Raw genomic sequence first — 19,878 nt, 5'->3', positions numbered from 1 at the left:
TAATCATCTGCATATTTAGCTTTCATCAGATAACCTCAGCTCTGTCATAGTCTACTGCATGGGTCTGAAATTTGGCAGGATGATCATGTTAGTATCAAGCCAATGGTCTATTACTAGCCTCATTAAAATTTATCTTAACTTTCTAAGTTGTAAGATGTTAGAAGAAAGCAGTTAGCACATATTCAGTGGAAGCTTCTGCAATTTTTTCAACTATACCCTCCAAAGATTCTTTGCTCATCAAGTACACACATCTCAGTGCTCCAATAAACTTACGCATCATCCCCTTGCCACTGTTCCATGTGATGATACAGGGCCAGGTACTGGGCTGACAGTAAGAAGGCTCTGTCTGTGTGAGCTCTTACTGTTCTGCTTTTTGGCACCAAGGCAATGCAGCAGAGAAAATCAAATGAGGAACCAGAAGCCACAGAGAAAAGGGTACAGGGAAAAGATGTCTGGTAAGACAGGAGTTGAAAAGCGGGTGAGGAGATGTATCGTGACAACTCACTGCCCTGAAGAGAAGATTGGGATAGGTAGGAAGATTAAATTAGATAGGAAGAGAAGATTAGGAGAGGCAGAAGAATGGAATTGGGAATGAGCAGTACTGGCTGAACACAGAACATCTGGTAGGAACTGGGAGCAACCGAAAGCTGAAACCGACCATGCAAAAGAGAACACCACAATTCAGTAAACAAATGGGGCAGAAGACCAGCTAAGGGCAGTCTGGAAAAGACACTAATTCCTTCAAAGATTCAAAGAGAAAGAGGCCAAAGCACTGTGGATATAGGCTCCACAGCCCATACTGGTAGCCATTTATACAACAGTACCTCATCTACCTTGTCAAAAACTTTGGAAGTGACAAACCTTAAAATCCCTTGTTCAGTGAATACCAGAAAGGCTGTTCAGAGCTAGTAATTAAAACCACTTTAAAGGCTACAAGATCAGCCTAGAGAAGGACTTAAGAAACATGAAAATTAAGGGTACCAGTTTCACTTCATTCAGCTATTTGATTCATGCATGTTATAAGCTCATTATTTTTATTCCTTTCATCAATTCCCTTACCATACTCTAGTGCACAGAGTGAGTCTTTTCTGAGGATGAATGAGGACTGTGCAGTAACACAACAGGAAACTGATGGCTATAATATTTCTGATTCACTTGTTGAAGAACTTGGAATGTGGATAGTGAGTAAGTCAGGGACTGCAGGAAGAGGATGAAGAGTGGCACTGTGCAGGCTGATCAACACTGCTCAAGAGAACTAGATTGTATTTCTGTTCCTGTCACAAAGTTTCTACGCAACACAAGGAATACACATCTAACTTAAACTAAACAAAGTATGCCAGTTGGCGTTTCTTACTCTAGCCTTTCTCTGTTTGAGACCCTGGTGTCTTGAATTCAAGTTCATAGAGCTAGAGCTGAAGTCAGAAGGAGCTGTGATTTGAACATAAAAAGTGACGTAATGGTGTGTAAAACAATGCTTATTGAAAATTAATGCAAAAAGTGCACCTAGTCTTCTGGGCTTTCCAAGTTTTCCACATAAGACATGAAGTCTGCTACTCACTAGACTGCTGTGCAGTTAAATCAATTAATGTTTGTAAAGCACTTACATGCTACTAAGTCAACATTCATAGAAAAGTCCACAAGGGAACTGATAATACTTTCTTCAGACAAGGCTTGCATAGCATGCAATAAAAAGTCTGCAGAACCTAAATGGTCATTCTTTAAACATTACAGAAAGCAAAGAAAGCACTGAAGAGCTGCTGGCGAATTCCATTACCCTGTACAACTAATTAAGCATGGGTTGGCAGAAAAGATGCACAATATTTAATCTTTGGATTAAGGACTGTGTAAAGGCATCTATGAAGCTCATGCCAACCACCATAATTAAAGTGTTTTCTAAATTTTAAGAGTTTGACTTAGAAACATTGCTTCTGTGTCTACCATATAGAGAAAACATAAATATATATGAACTTACCGTCATACTTTGCTAAGACTGCCTGAACATCTGCATATGCTTGCAGTTCCAATAAAGCCTCTAGCAGGTTTTCATGGATGTTGAACATGCTGAGCAGAGGAAACTCCTTCATCAACTAAAATCAATAACATATAAAATGGTTAGATTACTAACATGAAAAAGAGGTTTTTGTTCAAAATACTTTGAAATAACCACGTTAACACCCCCCCCCCCCCCCCCCCCCCCCGCCCAGTTCTCCTTGTTCTTGGCTCTCTCCAGAACTCACTACTACCTCAGAAATTTCTGAGCTCTTGACAAGACATGCTTGGCATAGGATGTAATTAGTCAAATCCAAGAACACAGCTGCCTGAATACATAACTCTCCTTCAATTAACAGGCTTCTTCAAGTGAAGAAGAGTTATCTTATTCTACTGGAAAAAAAATCTTCCAACAATGTAGCTCCTGTATAACAGTAGTAAATAATCTAGCATGTCTCTGGTGTATTAGTGGAAAAAACAGAAAATACATTGAAAAAAATCAGAGTAAAATCAAATAAGAGAAGCTCACATATATGCAACTGTATTATCAAGAATATTGATATTATGATTTCTATGGTATTAATATGATATTAAGATTTCTAATTGTGGATACTTTAGAACACAATTACAATTGTGGCCAACATGAAAAAAAAAAAAGACAGCAACAACAGGAAAAGTAATGTTTGTACAAATCTAACACTATAACTATAGAATGTGTCTTCTATGACAAACTAAATGAAATGTGTAGTTAAAATAATGTAATCCTTTTACATGTAAGTGCCTTTCTTTACAAAGTAACCCTTTGAGAGATATCAGAGATTTGTTCTTAGACATCCTCAGTGTCAGTGCCTGCATAGATTCAAATGACTGAGGCTGATACTCTATTGCATCTCCTTTTTGAAGCCACACTTACTAGAAGCATCTATGGGGTTTTGCTGCAGAATTGATTAAATAATATTTTTTATTGTCAGAGTGATTCTCTAAAGAATAGAAGTGTTGAAAGACTCCTGCTTCCCTGTGTCCTCTTTATGGTTGTTATAACCTTAACTGCCTATAGGATGTACATTCATCACAAGAAGGCCCCACACAACATAGAAGCAGGATAGCTGATATTACTGATATTTCTTCATGAACTTGCAGGGGAACGCTATCATTTACAATCTCTCTGAGATGGTTTATGAGAACAGAAATACTGTAACAAGCCAAGTAAAGAAAACGATTCAAAGTCAGCCTTGCTGATTTGAAAATAATAAGCTGGACCTGAAAACTGTCACTTAATAAACCTACCTTTGAGGATACAAAGAGATAAATTGATGAGAACTGGCAAATCTTAAACTCACAAACAGGTAACATAAAAATAAGCCAAGATGGAAACAAGAGGGGTGGAAATTCACCAATACTTTAGAATATGAGAAACAGGTAATGCACTAGAGCTTCTTCACTCTGTTAAGGCAGAGACCTCAACAGGTAAACAGAGATGCAAAGTGCAAAGAATTTTTCTGTTGTGCTAATGGTCTGGCATAAGCTAATGTAAGAACTATTCTGACCTTAAGGGATGAGTCTGTCTAAATTTGGCTATCTGGACAGTACTGACTTCGCTGCAGTTTGCGGATTATTAAAATATCAAAGGCAAGGACGGCAGTGTTTTATTTAATGGATTATATAAATTTCTGGTGAGAATCATGATCATTGAGACAGCAGCGGAAACAGCTCACTGAACCGTTGATGCTAGTGGCATGGGGATGGTCATAAAGCTCCTAGTTTCAATGGTAGAGCTAAACCTGTGAAAAAGGACACCAACAAACTGGACAATTTGCAGTCTTTTCTCCCTCTCCATTTTTCCATAAAACATGGAACACAGGTTTTGGTGTTCATTTAGGTAAGTGTAAGGATTTGAAAATAAAACAAAAAAATTAAGTCATTGCCCATGAAGAAAAATGACTGCAGGTGAAAATTCACCGTTCGACTTATCAGTTAAAGATCTACCATAGAGCCTACTTCTCTTCATTCTTGTCCCTACTCACTATTGCATTTTTAACAATGGAAGCTACTATTTGGCAGGAAAAAGCATGACAGAATCTGGACCTATGTAAATAGTGATTTAAAGTTCAGAATGAACATACTGCAAAGAAACCCCTCCAAGGGATTAAGAAAGATTATCCCCACTCATTGAGAATGAATAATGGCTGGCAGAATAACATTCCCTCCACCAGTGAAAAGGGGAGAGCTTTAGATAGTTACAGATGTACCGTGTCCAGTAAAAGTTCTTACTCTGGTTCTCCATTTCTCACTGACATCACTCACTGATTATTTTTTTCTGTTTTAATTAGGTTCTGTCAGAGTGATAAACCTTGCCTAAGACAGCAGTAGAATAAAGGTCACTGACTGGACTGCCAGGCCTCCAAACTGACAAGTGTTAATAAAGGTTTCATCTGGGAAAGGTTGAACACGAAGAATCCAACCCAGTTACGATGAACTCAATTGTAGTTACAAAAATAAAACCCCTTTAAGTAGCCACTCAGCTATTTGAACATTGACTGTGCACAAATGACAGCACGTTTGCTTTAAAGAAAGAGAGGACATGAACTCATTTCTCTGTCATCTCAGGATGTACAGTATATAGTTTTCACTCCAAGTCATTTTTCAGTCACAGTAAAAAATTGTTTTTTGAGAAACTTCCCAGAAAGTAAAGTCACTTAGATGGAATAATATTATGACAGGTCATCTTTTAGGCCTCATATTGAAAGTAAACACTGGGGACTTAAAAAAATGCCACAGAGGTTACAATATAGGCCTGTTGAATGGTCAGGGCAGGCCAGATACTGTGTCGTGCTGAGCAGCAACAGCAAGGGTACTGTGCGCCTGCTCCCCTTCCCACCCTAGCAGACGGAGAGGGAGGCTGGCTCATACCTACCCAGAGATGTAAAGATGGGCATGTTTTCCCTGAACACAAGATGAAGAACGCACCCTTGAGCTCCTCAGACCCGTACAGCATTAAGCTCTAATCCAGACCTGCACGGTCGGTTACCTCTCTGAATTGCCTGTACACCAACGCACACAGCATGGGGAATAAACAGGAAGAATTAAGAGATCCGTGAGTGGTCACAGGGCCCATGATGCCACTGCAATTACACAGACATGGCGGGATAGCTCGCATGACTGGAATGCTGTCATGGAGGGCTACATACCTTTTAGGAAAGACAGGCCAGCAAGGAGGGGTGGTGGAGTTGCTCTTCACAAGCGAGAGCAACTGGAATGTATCAAGCTCTGCCTAGGTGTGGATGAAGAACAAGCGGAGAGATTACAGGTGAAGATTTAGGGGCAGGACAACATGGGTGACACTGTTGTGGGTGTTTGCTACAGGCCACCTGATCAGGGAGAAGAGGTTGATGAGGCCTTCTACAGACAACTGGAGGTAGTCTCATGATCACAGGCCCTGGTTCTCACGGGGGAATTCAACCACCCTGCTGTCTGCTGGAAAGACAACACAGCCAGGCATGCATGGTCCAGGAGGTTCCCGCAGAGCATTGATGATAACTTTTTGATAAAAGTGGTGTAAAAGCCAGTAAGGCGAGATGTGCTCCTGGACCTTCTGCTAACAAAGAATGACTGGTTGGGGATGTAAAGGTTGGGGGCAGCCTTGACTGCAGGGACCATGGATAGTGAAGTTCAGGATCCTGTATGGAGAAAGCAGGGCAACAAGTCGGATTGCAACCTTAGACTTCAGGAGAGCTAAATTTGGCCTATTCAAGGACCTACTTCGAGGAATCCCATGGGTTAGGGCTCTGGGAGGTAGGGCAGTCCCAGAGAGCTGGCTAATATTCAGGCATCACTTCCTCCAAGCTCAAGATCAGTGCATCCCTATGAGTAAGAAATCAAGCAAAGGGGGAAGGAGACCTGCATGGATGATCAAGGAGATTCTGGCAAAACTCGCACCAAAGAAGGAAGTTTATGGAATGTAGAAAAAGTGACAGGCCACTTGGGAGGAATATAGGAATGCTGTCAGAACATGCAGGGATATGACAAGGACAGCTAAGGTCCATTTGGAATTAAATCTGCTGCGGGCCGTCAAGGTCAACCGGAAAGGCTTCTTCAAGTACATTGGTAGGAAAAGAATGACTAGGGAAATTGTGGGCCTGCTGCTGAATGAAGTGGGTGCTCTGGAGCATCCCTCTTATGAGGAAAAGCTGAGAGAGTTGGGCCTGTTTAGCCTGGAGAAAAGAAGACAGAGGTGATCTTATCAATGTCTACAAATGCCTTAAGGGCAAGTGTCAAGAGGATGGGGCTGGGCTCTTCAGCAGGGCCCAGCAACAGGACAAGGAGCAACGGGCACAAACTGCAACACAGGAAGTTCCTTCTGAATATGAGGAAAAACTTCTTTGCTTTGAAGGTGACAAAGCACTAGAACAGGCTGCCCAGAGAGGTTGTGGAGTCTCCTTCTCTGGAGACATTCAAAACGCACCTGGATGCAGTTCTGTCCAAACTGCTTTAGAGAATCTGCTTTAGCAAGGGGGGCTGGACTAGATGATCTCCAGAGGTCCCTTCCAACCCCAACCATTCTGTGATTCTGTGACTCTAATTTAAGAGGAACAGACCTTCCTTTGCACCTGAAGATTTATTTTCTGTGAAGTTACAGACTAACATTTACCAAAAAATTTTACTTAGAAATTTTAATTCTCTTTACATCTTTACCATAACCTGACAAACGCTTTCATTTGAGTGGCAAGCACTGCACTTAAAGAAAAGATAAAGGTTCTTGTTATCATCTTTCTCAACACCGTAAGATCTCAAGAGACAGTCATCAAATTCAACACTCAAGATTTCTCACCAGAGCCACGACAGCTTTTTACATAAACAGGAGTTAGGACTAAAAGTTTCATCATAAGATTTCAGTTAGTTGCTTTCTCAGCTGGTATGAAAGAGCTCTGCTCCACTGAGCAAAGCTTATTTTCAGACCATATGAAAACAGACACCTCATGGCTATGAATGTATTCCTTCCTTACAATATAAGGGTGTTCAGACAGTTATTGAACAGATCATACCAAATCCATGTTCACAAGGATTTTACTTTGAACTTGTATTGGTCAAAATACTTTCTAGTGATGAAATTCAGACTCGAGGCTGGGTTAGCCCATACTCTGTTCCAATTGCTCTGCCCATTTGGGGAAATAGATAAATATTTAGAAAGCGAAATTGCTTTTCATTGAAAGATTCATTAGGTATACTGCAAATATACAGAAATGGTAACTTTTGCAGATCATTAAGAATTTTAAATTTTTAGATAAATAGTATTTTGGGAGTATAAGTTTGCAGAAAAATTCTGGAAATAAATCTGACACAATTGGATACCTTATCACTGGTCCTGGGAGGGCCATATTCCCAGACTCACCCAATCCATACTGTAGGATGTAGGTTCAATTATTTTGTGACAGGTATGAAAATGCGATGATCACAAGAAATGCTTTATAGTACAAGGAAAACCACATCTGATTTAATGGATGAGAAACAAGTTTTGTCTCTCAAAGAACAGTTTAATGAAGAGGACTCCCTTCCCTGAGATATATTTCAGTCATCAGCACTTTCTCATTTAGATCTGATTTTTGAAACATTTTCAAGGAATGCAGATTTAACTTGCATCCGTTATTCTCCCTCTGATGACATTAACATCATGTGTCAATTAGCAATGGTAGTTTTTTGTGTGTAGAAACCAGCTTTAAGCTACAGCTTAAATGACCAGACCATAGGACTCATGGGAATACGGAGGTGGATAAATGAATGATCTTATATATAACCTGGCGTTGACACATTTATTCTCCATTTGCATTATGGCTGTGTGCATGGTCACATATTTTACGGGCAGTCCATGCAACGGTTCTTTGCTGCTTATGCTCATATCTTCTCAGCAAACAAACTCAAATATTTTTAGATCAATGTATTCAACTAAATGGATTCATAAATATGAAAAATGAATTCAGTTTAAAATGAAGAATCCACAATAAGCAAACAAGGGAAATTCAATGCAAACAGTGAAACTTACAACCTTCGTTCCTAGTGTATCTGTTCCTGCAGAGGGTATCTGAAACGGTAAAATCTGTTTCCTAAAAGAGGAATGACTGAGGCTGCCATCTTTCAGGTGCAACTGTCCACCACCATTGAAGAATCAAGCACATAGTATGGATAGCACTGTTATTTTCACAAGTGTTTTGCATAAACTGCTTTCTGGTATATGACTTGTAATCTGTAAGAACTGTTAACTAACAAGGTAGATGAGGCAAAATTCCAAGCCATTTCTGAGTAGAAACCCAGAAACCTCCATTTCTGTGGGCTTCATTGTCTACAGCTGAGCTTTCAGATGTCTAAGCTCCGACTGAAGCATATCCTGGGCTTAAAGCATTTGCAACACGTCACTCCACATTGACCCTCTGATGTCCAATAAAGATACATTAATGTTTAAGTTTTTGTCCTGGCCAGCTCACCTGGCAAGGACAGAAGGGGAGAAACATCATTGGCAGACTATGGCTAGCACACAAAAAGGCTCTGTTAACAATGCCAGGTGCTTAAAAATTAGGCTAGCTCCTGGTACTAAAACTGCAACTCATTCTAGTGCAGTCTCGTTATGAGCTGGATTCATGTGATGTAAACAGACACTCTCACAGCTCTCAGAGTTGGAAAATGATCTGAAATACACTGGACCTACCTGAATTAAAGCTCTGCTTAATTACAGCAATAGTAGGATTCTGTCATTTAATGCATTTCTCCATGTGCTACATTCCTTTTGGCAAATAATTACTGCTTTGTTTGGAAGCAGCTCCACAGTTACTTTCACAGCTCAGAAAGGACAGAAGCTAAGAATTCAAATCTGCCAGATCCTGTTCTTTTGGAGCTTGGAAATGATTAGCAGTAGGAGCCACATATTTTTGTCTATATGTGGAATTCAGGGAATTTGACATGTCATCTAATAGTTGAATTTCAGAGTGTCAGAAAAGAGATCCAGATCCAGTTTACACTAACTGTGGGATGGCACAGGTATAAAAATTGCTGACATTCCATTTTTAATTTGCCAAATATGAGTTTAGTCCTAGTGCTCCATGATCTTCATAGATAATATGACTTCTCTTCAATGCAGGATTAACGATGAGTCACTAAAGTGAAAAATATCTTATCTTTAAGGAAATATGCTAGAACATGCAGTCTTTATGTTCTCTTCTAACTGGAGGATTAAAGCCTTCAGAGTATGACTTGAGTTCTTTAAGAAATATAATGATGAAAATACTGTTATTTGGACTGTGTCGTAAAAATGCATGTATTTCAGGAATAATGAGAATTTTAAAGGCAGATATGGCATGAAACCAGAAGAGTGCAAGTTGTTCCAGATGTATGTTTACTACTAATCACATCACATAAAAGCACTATCAGTGATAAATTGTGTTTGTTACATCCAAGATTACTAACTTCATAAAGCGTTAAAATAAATCCCTCTTCAAAAACATTCCTTATTTGCATCATCCCAAAGTACTTCTTGAAGAACTTTCCCATATTTTTAGAAGTAGATTTTTACATGAAATTAATGAGGAAATTATCTTGTAGGTGAAAAATTAGGTAGGTGCTTCCAGAGAGGAAGATCAGGACAATACAAAGCCCCAAAACATGGAGAGATGCAAGAGGGCAGAGAAAAAAGAGTCCAAGTTACCAGGGCTCCTACCAAGACAGTGTTACTATATTCTAAGACTATGTTCTATTTTAATAGAATCACAATGCAGGAAACCCATAATTTATATGAGAAACTTTATTATCGCGTTTAGGTAGTAGTCACCAAATTTCTAGTTTTTAAGGGTCTTGCGCAGGATCACAGTTATGACAAAAAGTGAGGGGTCTGAGTCATGTGCAGGTAAACAGAAGGAATAAACATCATCAGGAGAATCACAAGATGCCTCCCTTTTGTTTAAGAACCCACTCAAATGAGGGATGTTCTAACTTGCCCCTCCCACTTACCCTTAACGTGAATCTGTAGCAGAACAAACCACATTTGAATATACGGACATATGGAATAAAATCAGAATTTATCACTTGCTATTATTGCACTGCTTTGAAGTTACAACAAGAATTAACTGAAGATACTGCTCTGTACAGAAACGAAAATGTCACCATTCTCAAGAGTAGCACTCTTCTAAAACTTATGAGATTAACTGTTGGTCTCATTTAACCAAGAAGTACTTTTTCTCCAAATTTTAATAAACGGTACTTTAAATAACTGCTACAGATGTCAATAAAGCTAGAATCCCACTCAAGGCAGAGCAGCCTGCTTAACCTGATCTGTGTAACACAAGCCAAAGACTAACCTTGCCTCAAGCACAGAAGCATTTGGGAGAGACAGACAGTAGCTGTCCAGGCAAGCAGCTGCAGAATTTGTGTTGTTAAGTTGCTAGGGATCCTAACACCTTTATTGGCAATTAGTACTCTCTTTGTTTGGTACAGCTTGATAATTCAAGGCGCAGAACATTGTCCCAGCTATGTATTCCCCTTACCCAAGTGGAAGTCAGCAATGCACACAGGAATACAGAATTTAAGAGAATATTGAACAGAAAATCTTATTCAAAGCCCAGCAAAAGAGGCTGCCAAGAAAGTATGCTAGATCTGCAGAACCATCATACTAGCAAAATCACCAATATCACTGGCCATAAAAAGATAAACACCCAACATTCCCATATCATTAAAATTGATTTAGTGTGGTTGAATACCCTTTTGAAACCTTCAAGTGACATAAACTCTTAAACAATTTTAAATGCTCAGAGCAGCCAAAGTGTTTAAAGAACTCATTATGCAGCATGTTGATAAGCATGCAGCACTCTAACAATACAAGCTGCTTAGGTACTGACAATTCCTTAGTGTCTCCTGTGGCATAGAATACACATTTAGAAACAGCAGGTGGGTACAGAGACGAACACGTAAACACATCCAACTGAAATATCTTCAACAAGGTTCTCAGAGCTAGGTACATAGAAGTAGACTTCTAGGTCATTTACTGTGATCTGAAGAGTAATTCCTCAGCAGGTATGACTGATTCCAGAAATAAGTTGTACCTTTCCAACCCTTAAGAAGTGTTTTCGTTTCTATCCTTCTCCAGAGCTAAGGAAAGGTCTGAAGAGTCTCTTCTCTCCCTAAACCTCACTTGTTTCTAAACAAACCTGCAAAGCTGCAATTCCACTGTGTCTCAGAAATGTATATTTGTTAAAGTTACAAATCAGTCTTCAAAGGGGCACAGGGCCATGGACTGGCAGATAAAACACTCTAGAATGAGTTTCTTTCCTCTTCTCTCTGAAAGAGGAAGCAATTAAGAGCTTCTCTTCACTTTGCCTGTGCCTTCTGCGTGCCACCCTGGTGTTTCCTAAACGTACATCACCCTTTAATGAAAGCTTGTTCTGCAATCTAAATGTTCTCCAGAACAATCCCAAAAAGCTCGGATTAATTCGACAATTCACTTTCTTGCACAATACATTTTCACCTGGATACTCGAGGGACCCAGTCAAGGGAAATACCGTGTCAGACTGCTCCTGAATTCAGTATCTCAGTCACTGATCCAGTTGCCCACAAAGTACAGACAGAAGTGCCTTTGCACACCCTCCACATCATCTCTGCTTTTAATCAATGAAAAACATGACACAGAAATCCAGCACACTTCTATTTTCTTCCATTGTTAACAGCGAGGGAATCTGCAAAGAGCTGACAAGAGAGCAGCTAGTACAAAAGGCTACCCTTGCTCATCAGCGTGTAGCTACTCGGCTTGCAACGTTGTCCACAATAAAGATTCAACATGAAGGGATACTGAACATACCCCACAGCCACCATTAAGGTCTTTCACTTCTGCTCATACCAAATTGTCCAACATCATTTAGAACAAACTGGTTTTAAACCTCCTAACTTAATCAGCAAAACGAATGAAACAACCAGCACTGTAGACTTTCTCCTCAGGGACAGTAAAAGCGATCTAGTTCCCTCACAGACCATACCATGCTCTATATAAACCAGAACAAAACAGGAATAACTCTGTTGACTAGACTGGAGTTATTCCAACAATCCACTAATCAAAATGAGATCACAAGTTAAATCAATATATACAAATAGTGACAGCTGCTGGTTTCTATAGCAAAATATAGTAAATAATTATCATCAGAAATACAAGTAAAAGCAACACCTATGAATGATGTCAATTACATGCTTCCATGAAAATTACAGGTTTGCAATTTGCATTAATTCAACCCAACTAAATGAATGACATCCAAGCAGCAAAGCCAGCAATAAAATACTACTTCAAAATTAATCACAGAAGGAATGGGAATTCCTATCCAATTTTTTAAAATTAACCCCCCTGTTTTTAAACAGTTTTTAAAAACAGTGTTTAAAAATATTGTTTTAAATATCTTCAATATTAAAGAATATGATTTCCCTATCAGTAGTGTATATAACAAAAAAATCAAAATCTCATTTAAGTCACCAACAACTCATTTTCTTTCCATTAAGGCGTTTTAAGCAGGATCTCAGTCTTTTCTTCCATAAAATTAGACAACCTAATCCATCAGTAATGTCCTCAAGATGGCCTCATATATGCAATGAATTAAACACTCTCAAATATTTTATATTTTTCAAAGTAGAAAAGACTCACTACAACCCAATCATATTTCCCAGATGGTGTCATGAACCTCTTAACACTTCATTTCCATCGTGTTCCACGTCTTGAGAAACCTGTTTTCAATCTTTCAAACACAAACAGGGCCTCCACCCTCTGTCCCCTGATGCTAGAGTCAGCAGTCCCCAGCCAACATACTCTTCATATTCTTTTTAGGGTGAATAAATTCATCTCCTCCCTCATCAATCACACAGAAACCTTCAATGACACATTCGTGTTCTTCAAACTTCTTCGTAAGCATACTACTTATTTCTTCCATGAAAAAATGGAGGACATGCATTCATCAGAACTAAGTAACTCAAAGTCAGTTTCAAAAAAGCATCTGCAAAGCTTACTTGACCCTACTCATGTTCCCAGTGTGCTGGAGCTGTGACCTAGAGATACTGCTGCTTTTATATTTCATCTAGGGACCTGCTAATTCTTAGCTCTGCTTACTCACAACAAAGAGCTCTAGAGGCATCTAAATTCCGTTCTGAGGATTTGCCTCAGTGTCTGTATGGGGAAAAATACAGAATGCATTGATCTGAGTTGAAGCTCTAGAAGCTAAAATTCTATCCTTATACCTCCTTTGTCTTGCATCCTGTCCTTTCATTTTAGCAAAACATTCTTATTGAGGAAGGTGTTTTCCGTCCTTCAAGTCTAATGAACAATGACTTTGGGTCTTCCTGTCATCGTTGCCTTTCGAGACCCACATTGTGCTTCAACAACACGTAATCTTCTATCTTACAGAATAAGCCGTTCATTACGATCAAAGATTTCTAGGTCTCCCCTTGCATAAGAAACCTAGGCCTCCATGGACCACCCAAGTCCCTGGATCCAGTGCTCTGCATACACAATTATCCATACCTATTGACATCAGCAGAAGGCTTCACAGAGAATCTGTTCCACACAGCCCTATCTCCAGATCACAGAACACATTCAGCAGCCAATAGTAAGCTCCAGAAGTTGCCATAATCATAATGTGTGACATTTGAATGTGAAATTCAAAATTTTATCTTTCCTGTGTATTAATGCCAGAACTTCGAATTCTAACGTTTTTCCCCAAACATTTCAGTATTTGTCCCAGAGTGCCCATGTAATGAAATTCATGAGGAATCAGTGGAACTACTTGGACTGAAAACAACACTTTTGAAATCAACATTCTCCCAGCTGACCACAAGACTGCAAAACCAGGTCTTTCTCATCCCTCTCTCCTACACTCCTAGATGTGCAATGGCTGTTTTTTTGACAAGTTCCTTTTCAACACCTCTGGTCTGGAAGCCTAGTGATTCTGGGGAGTGAGAGTTGCGTGCCTGAAAAATCCCAGCTAGAAACAGGCAACAAAGTTACTCAGCACTTGCCATCTGGTAGATTATTTAGGATGAGGACCTGCATTATTACAATGAATTCTGTAATAATACTTTTAAAAAAAGTATTCATGAGTGCTCCAGTTCCAGCAGAAGATGCTGGGTGCTGGATTCCAAGCTGGCAGACATACTTGCCCTATGGCCATTGATGCAAGTGCCTCAGCTCCAGAGAAAGCCACTTGCTTTTTACGTTAAAATTCCCACTGATTGCAGCGAGACTTTCCCTTTTCACTATGCAGGTTTAGGGACCATCCATCTGAGCTGCCTAAAGCACACTTTACAGGTGCTTCATTCTCGTCTGGGATTCCATTTTGTGCATTTAGAATTTAGGTCCTTCAGCGTAACTTGCCAGATTCATCTCTACCTCACTTTTTTTTGGGAGCTGGAAAACAAAGTATTCTTCTTTCTAGAAGAACACAGGAAACTAGTAAGCAGTTTTACTGTCAGCTGTCCAGAGCTCTAGGGCTCCATTCCTCCTTCTGTCACAGGCTTGCTACCTCAGGTAAGGCAAGTCACCTCCTCAAAGAATTGTGGTCCTAATCAACATCCAGGGGATCTAATTTGAAGAAACGCTGGGCATTTGCAGCTACCACTAAACTCGAGCATTTTACATACCTGAAACATACACTGTTCCTTATGTGGACAGCTTCCCCTCCTGCCAACCCCAAAGTAGCTAGTTTGGTGTTTCAGATTTGTAGCTTTGTATCTTACTGACAGATGACCACCACTGGTGGCTTCCCTGCTTACAAAACAGGGATATAGTCATCCTCCATCTCAGAGAGAAATCAGTTCATTATAGATTATTTACTTGGTTTTGACTTCTCAGTAATAGGTTTTGCATGAATAAATAACACTGTCCTCAGGTTTAAATAGTGTGATGTAAGCAGTGCACACAGACAAACTGCACCTTTGTGAGGAGGAAAGAAAATACTTAAGACCTGTTCAATAAGGTAGCAGCATTCATTACACGCTTCAGAAAAAATGTTAGTAACTTCATGATCAAATAATTAAAGACTGCACTCCATTGCACGTGTACCACGATGGGAAATTCAGTCTGTATGGGCAACTGTCCATCTGGAATTTTATGACTTCAAAGTGTTGCTTTTGCAATCTTATAAATAAATGATCTCTTAACGTAATCTTTATGTACACTACACATACAAAATCACTACTAGCAGTGCCGCATGCAGGAGGAATGGATGCTAACTTGTAAGGAGATGCGTATCATTTCTGTGCTACTATTATCTAAGTATCACATGTGAAACAAATCCAAACTCACATCTCTCATCATTTTCACTGCTTCCCTGGTCCTTCCCAGCTTTCTTGCACACATTGCCAGCCTCCTCTTAATATAAACTAACACATTGGTGTCCCTTCCTGTATAAGAGGAAAAAGAAACAGCATTAAGATAAAAAAGATAAAACAAAGGTTCATTTAATATTCCAACACAAAAGGAAACATAGCTTTCTTGCCATTTTTATTTGCTATCATCAATGCTTTCACAATAATTTTAATAAAAAATTACCAAATTCTGCTGATTTGGAAGTTGCATAACACCACTTATAATCAGTGGAATTGCTCCCGATACATAGTGTTATCAATAAGGACCCATGGGTTGACCTTACACCTATGAAATATAAGCAGATCTAAAGGTACAGACAATGCTATAGGGTACAGATGATCAAGTAATCGAGTGAGGCAAGGAGAACCCCTATGGAGGTAACATTGGCACAAAACCCTGTGGTCACACACTGCATTCAATTCCTTACCAAATCACGTACATGCTTAAGAGAAGGGTATCCATGCAAATAAATGCATATTCTATCCTGCCTTTTTTGTCTGTTACGATGTCCATGCTTGTTAACAGGAGATGTAGCGAAACAAATCTCCATCCTCTAACAGTCTTTTTCTTAATGATCAGAAGAAAAGAAGTATACCCTCAGCTTTCTGTTTACAGAGCCTTTACTTGTTACTCAATTATCGTCTTCAAATCACTCAAACCACTAATTATGGATGGCAAATGAATGCGTTGCAAGTAAGACAATCCTATGTGCTGGAAGACGCCGTAACAGCGAAGATGACAGAAACTAAGCAGCGATAATAATTATTCTCTTGGAGATTTCTTACTCATTTAATTTCTCATTCTCTTCCCTATAATTCAAATGTGAACTCTTAACATGCTTCTGGACCAACAGGAAATGAGCGGACAGCTAATCATCAACAAAATTACCACATCATGAAAATATAAGACACCTGCTACGAATTATCTTTCTGTATAGTATGCAGTCTGTGAAGACTTTAGTGTGTTCCTAACATTTTCAAGTCCTTCATAATAAGAACAAGATGTGCACTGAAAATATTCCAAGTACCTACAAATTGTTTTAAAACTGCGATTACAATTTTCAGATAGATTAAGCAGCAGGTTGAAAAGTCTGACTTTTTAGAAGAAAAAAATATATAAGGGAGGGATTTCTTTAGCTGTATTTTATATTGTGTAATTCCTTATCTCTGTATTGATTCCTACATATTTAATAAACAATTTATTAGTTACATCTGTTTCAACGTGTTTATTTAGTGTAACTAAGAGGTATACACTTCAGGCCAAGCTCCTTTTCAGTCTTTCCAGAAGGAATGGTCAAAAGCCATTTACTTACTATGAAATCAAGATAACCTTTCAGGTCAAAATTTTCTGAGGTGGCTAATGTTTTGGGGTGATGAACACATGCCACCTTAAAAAGGAGATTGCCTGTGCTTTCTGTTAACTAGCACCTTTTGAAAGAGGTTAAATTGGTTACTCAATACCATTATTTACTCTTAAAATCCACAGTCTAACATAAAAAACTGTATGGAGATGGAATACATGAATAAACAGAAATATAGAGCAATATACTGTTGGTCAAGCAGTTACATAGTGTTTTTCACCTGTAAAAGATGAAATGCCCACTCTTCATGCCGAAGTCAACTTTAAGGACCAGAAATGGAATGACAGACAGAACCATGGAACTGCAACACATCTGTCCATGGTCCTTCCCCTCTAAAGAAAGCTGAGCTCTCCACCTTTGTAAACCATGTGGAAGTCCAGCATATAATCAAGAAAACCTACTTGAAGACCCTGTTGTCCAAGGCAACGTCTGAGGCTGGACCTTCTCTAACTTCTGTGAGTGCACACTGACATATCAAGGGGAGACTGGGTGGTATAGAGAAGTATGACAATCTAGCCCCTCCTGACGGCCCCCCTGAAGCCACAGGCAGAGCTGGCAGTCACTTTTTAGCCCCTTTTGCCCTGTGGCAATGCACTCAGTTTTGAGGTAAACTGGTTACTTCGTCTGCCGTGATACTGAAGGTTCAGGGTGTGAAATTTCATGATGACAGTAGCAACCTAGTACAGACAGGTTACAAAAATATCATACTTAGATTTGCCTGCACAAACGTAACCAGGTTATCTTGGACACAAGCAAGGTGACAGTGTTTAATTATTCTTTTTGTGTAGTTTTCATAGAATCACTGTCGTTTTCTGCACTCAGAATTCAGTGCACAAATTAAGGTTTCACAGACCACTATAAGCTAGAGCCTGAAAATCGTTTCAAGGGCTCAGCTGCTCTATATTCTTATTTTTAACAAAAATAAGTAAATCATCCTAAATACCGTTTTATAACCAACAAATGTTTAAAATACAGCCCCAAGCTTTATAAAATCTCACATTTTCAGGTATAGACATGTGCACACTTTTGAAACCGGAGAACACAAGACAATTTCACTATGTATAATTTTTACCAGTAACCTTCAAATTATGCAAGATAGCTAGAGGCTGTGAATGCAAGTCCTGAGAAACCTGAAGATGCCCAAAGTATGTTAGTGCTTGTGCTTATGTAATTAATCGGTATTACTTTTGCCTGAAGTAGCCATCATAGACTAGAAATAACCTAGACTGATTGCTTTTTTTATCTTTTTGTTCATTTACCGGCAGTGAACTCCCATGTATTTTCAGGTTTACGAAGCATCTAATAAATATCATCACAGCAGCTAATTTTGCTTATTCAAAATTTAAAATAAAATAATAAAAATCTAGACTTTCAATGAGAGCACTGTATTATTCCAGTTGTTACTTTTTATGTTTCTGTGACCTTCATTAATATATGCAATTAACTTTTCAAATGTCACATTGGTTAATGGTTGTCATTAAATTTTACACAGAACAATGCGGTGTATATATTTACCCTCACAGCTGAAGGAAAAAAGCTGGTAAAGCATCACTTCACTCCTGTTTTCATCGTTCTTTACTGCCTGTTCACAATATGAGCCCACGTTTTCAAAATGGCTAAAGGCACTAAACACTAAAACAGTGTCCAGCATTTTCTGAATATCAGAACTGTTTTGGCTCTGCTACCTTTTCTTTTAAGTACATGTTACAGCATTTTCTGCTGCAACAAAGACAAGGTGCATCTGTAATCTGAGCATTGCTCATCTCAGCAACAGAATCAAGCAGAAACACTGAAACAGAATAGTCTGGCTCTAGGGCCATATTCCAGCCAGTGTTGAAGACTGAGTACATAGTTCTGAGAGGGAAAAGAAAAAACCCAAACCCAAAGAACTCCCCAGAACTTCCCTCCATTTAGAAATGGCTATTCCATCCAAAGAAACTTACTGTGTTGGGCTTCATACTGGGCACCATGGTGCTGTAACTGCTGGCTGCGCCTGTAACAGCCCTCTCCAGCTTTCAGAGCTTGCTTGAACAGCTTCTCTGCTTCTACAATTGTTGTCGCTTCCTCTTCGGCCAAGAGTATATAGGCAGTAGCACACCTGCAAAAATACCAGACGAAAAACCATGAGAAGGTTGTATGAAGTAAAAGCTATACAAAGACATGCGGACTGGCAAGGATGTATGAAATACAGTGGCAATGGAGTTTTGTCCGTATACCTTTCTGATTAACTATTCTGATGAATAAATATTCTGGCAACCAGACCATGACTCTTATTTGTAGGTACTGTATCATTCAGCCACTTGAGTACACCTACTGACAACTGCCCCAGAGAGTAAAGGACTGGCTCACTAAGCAATCATGGCTTGTATCACTAAAGCTCCTTCTGGAAACCAAGACCAGTTTTACGCACTATTGTTTTAACAGAAAATGCCTCCGTTGCTGTAATGGTATGAAAAGAATCAACAGAACTATAACACTTGCCATATGCCAAGGACAGATTACAAATTCAATTGTAAAGATTACAAACCAAAAACCCTCCCCCAACAAGAAAGCAGAATTTTTATGAATATGCAGAAAGGTGAAATGCACGGCGGGAGTCACCTTTTAGCTTTTAGCTGTCTAATTTAGATGTCTTAACTACCTGCCTCCATCAAGGTGCATCTTCACAAAGCCATTCATTTCACATGTTTAAACACCTCTCACACAAAGCACACTGCTGATAAGATTATTCTTTATACTGAAATAAAACTGGGCTGCAGCTGCCTCTAATTGTGTTTCAGAGTCACCAGCTGAGGAACAGGAAACAACAGGTCCGGGTGAAAACAAGACTCCAGGCACCAGTACTTTCTGTGGGCAACCTAGCTGAAAAGCAGCTCGGCAGAAAAGGTCTTGGGGGTCCTGGTGGACACCAAGTTCAACATGAGCCAGCGATGTGTCCTTGCAGCAAGAGCAAATGGTATCCTGAGCAGCATTAGGAGGACTGTTGACAGCAGTTTGAGGAAGGTGATCTTTCTCCTCTACTCAGCACTGGTGAGGCCACACCTGGAATGCTCTGTCCAGTTCTGGGCTGCCCAGTACAAGGGGACATGGACATACCAGAGTGAGTCCAGTGGAGGGCCATGAAGATGATTAAGTAACTGGAGCATCTCACATATAA

At 39.5% G+C, this 19,878-nt stretch overlaps 1 protein-coding gene across 9 annotated transcripts in view; it reads right to left on the bottom strand.

The window, feature by feature from the left end:
• ST7 (suppression of tumorigenicity 7) overlaps positions 1-19,878 on the bottom strand; it is a 151,791-nt gene that overhangs the window by 34,103 nt on the left and 97,810 nt on the right. For all 9 annotated transcript variants that reach the window (XR_005828289.1, XR_005828290.1, XM_040596992.1 and 6 more), the window contains 3 exons: positions 18,665-18,819; positions 15,299-15,396; positions 1,973-2,087 (listed from right to left, as the gene is read on the bottom strand). Coding sequence is in view for 7 of the 9 variants with exons in the window: in XM_040596992.1 (XP_040452926.1) it covers positions 1,973-2,087; positions 15,299-15,396; positions 18,665-18,819 (368 nt within the window). In the remaining 2 variants the exon portion in view is untranslated. The remainder of the gene's footprint in view (positions 1-1,972; positions 2,088-15,298; positions 15,397-18,664; positions 18,820-19,878) is intronic.

Source organism: Falco naumanni, chromosome 5 (assembly GCF_017639655.2).
Source record: "Falco naumanni isolate bFalNau1 chromosome 5, bFalNau1.pat, whole genome shotgun sequence".
Taxonomy (NCBI): Eukaryota; Metazoa; Chordata; class Aves; order Falconiformes; family Falconidae; genus Falco; species Falco naumanni.
Note: the sequence above shows the minus strand (reverse complement) of the source record. Positions and strands in the feature narration are given on the sequence as shown.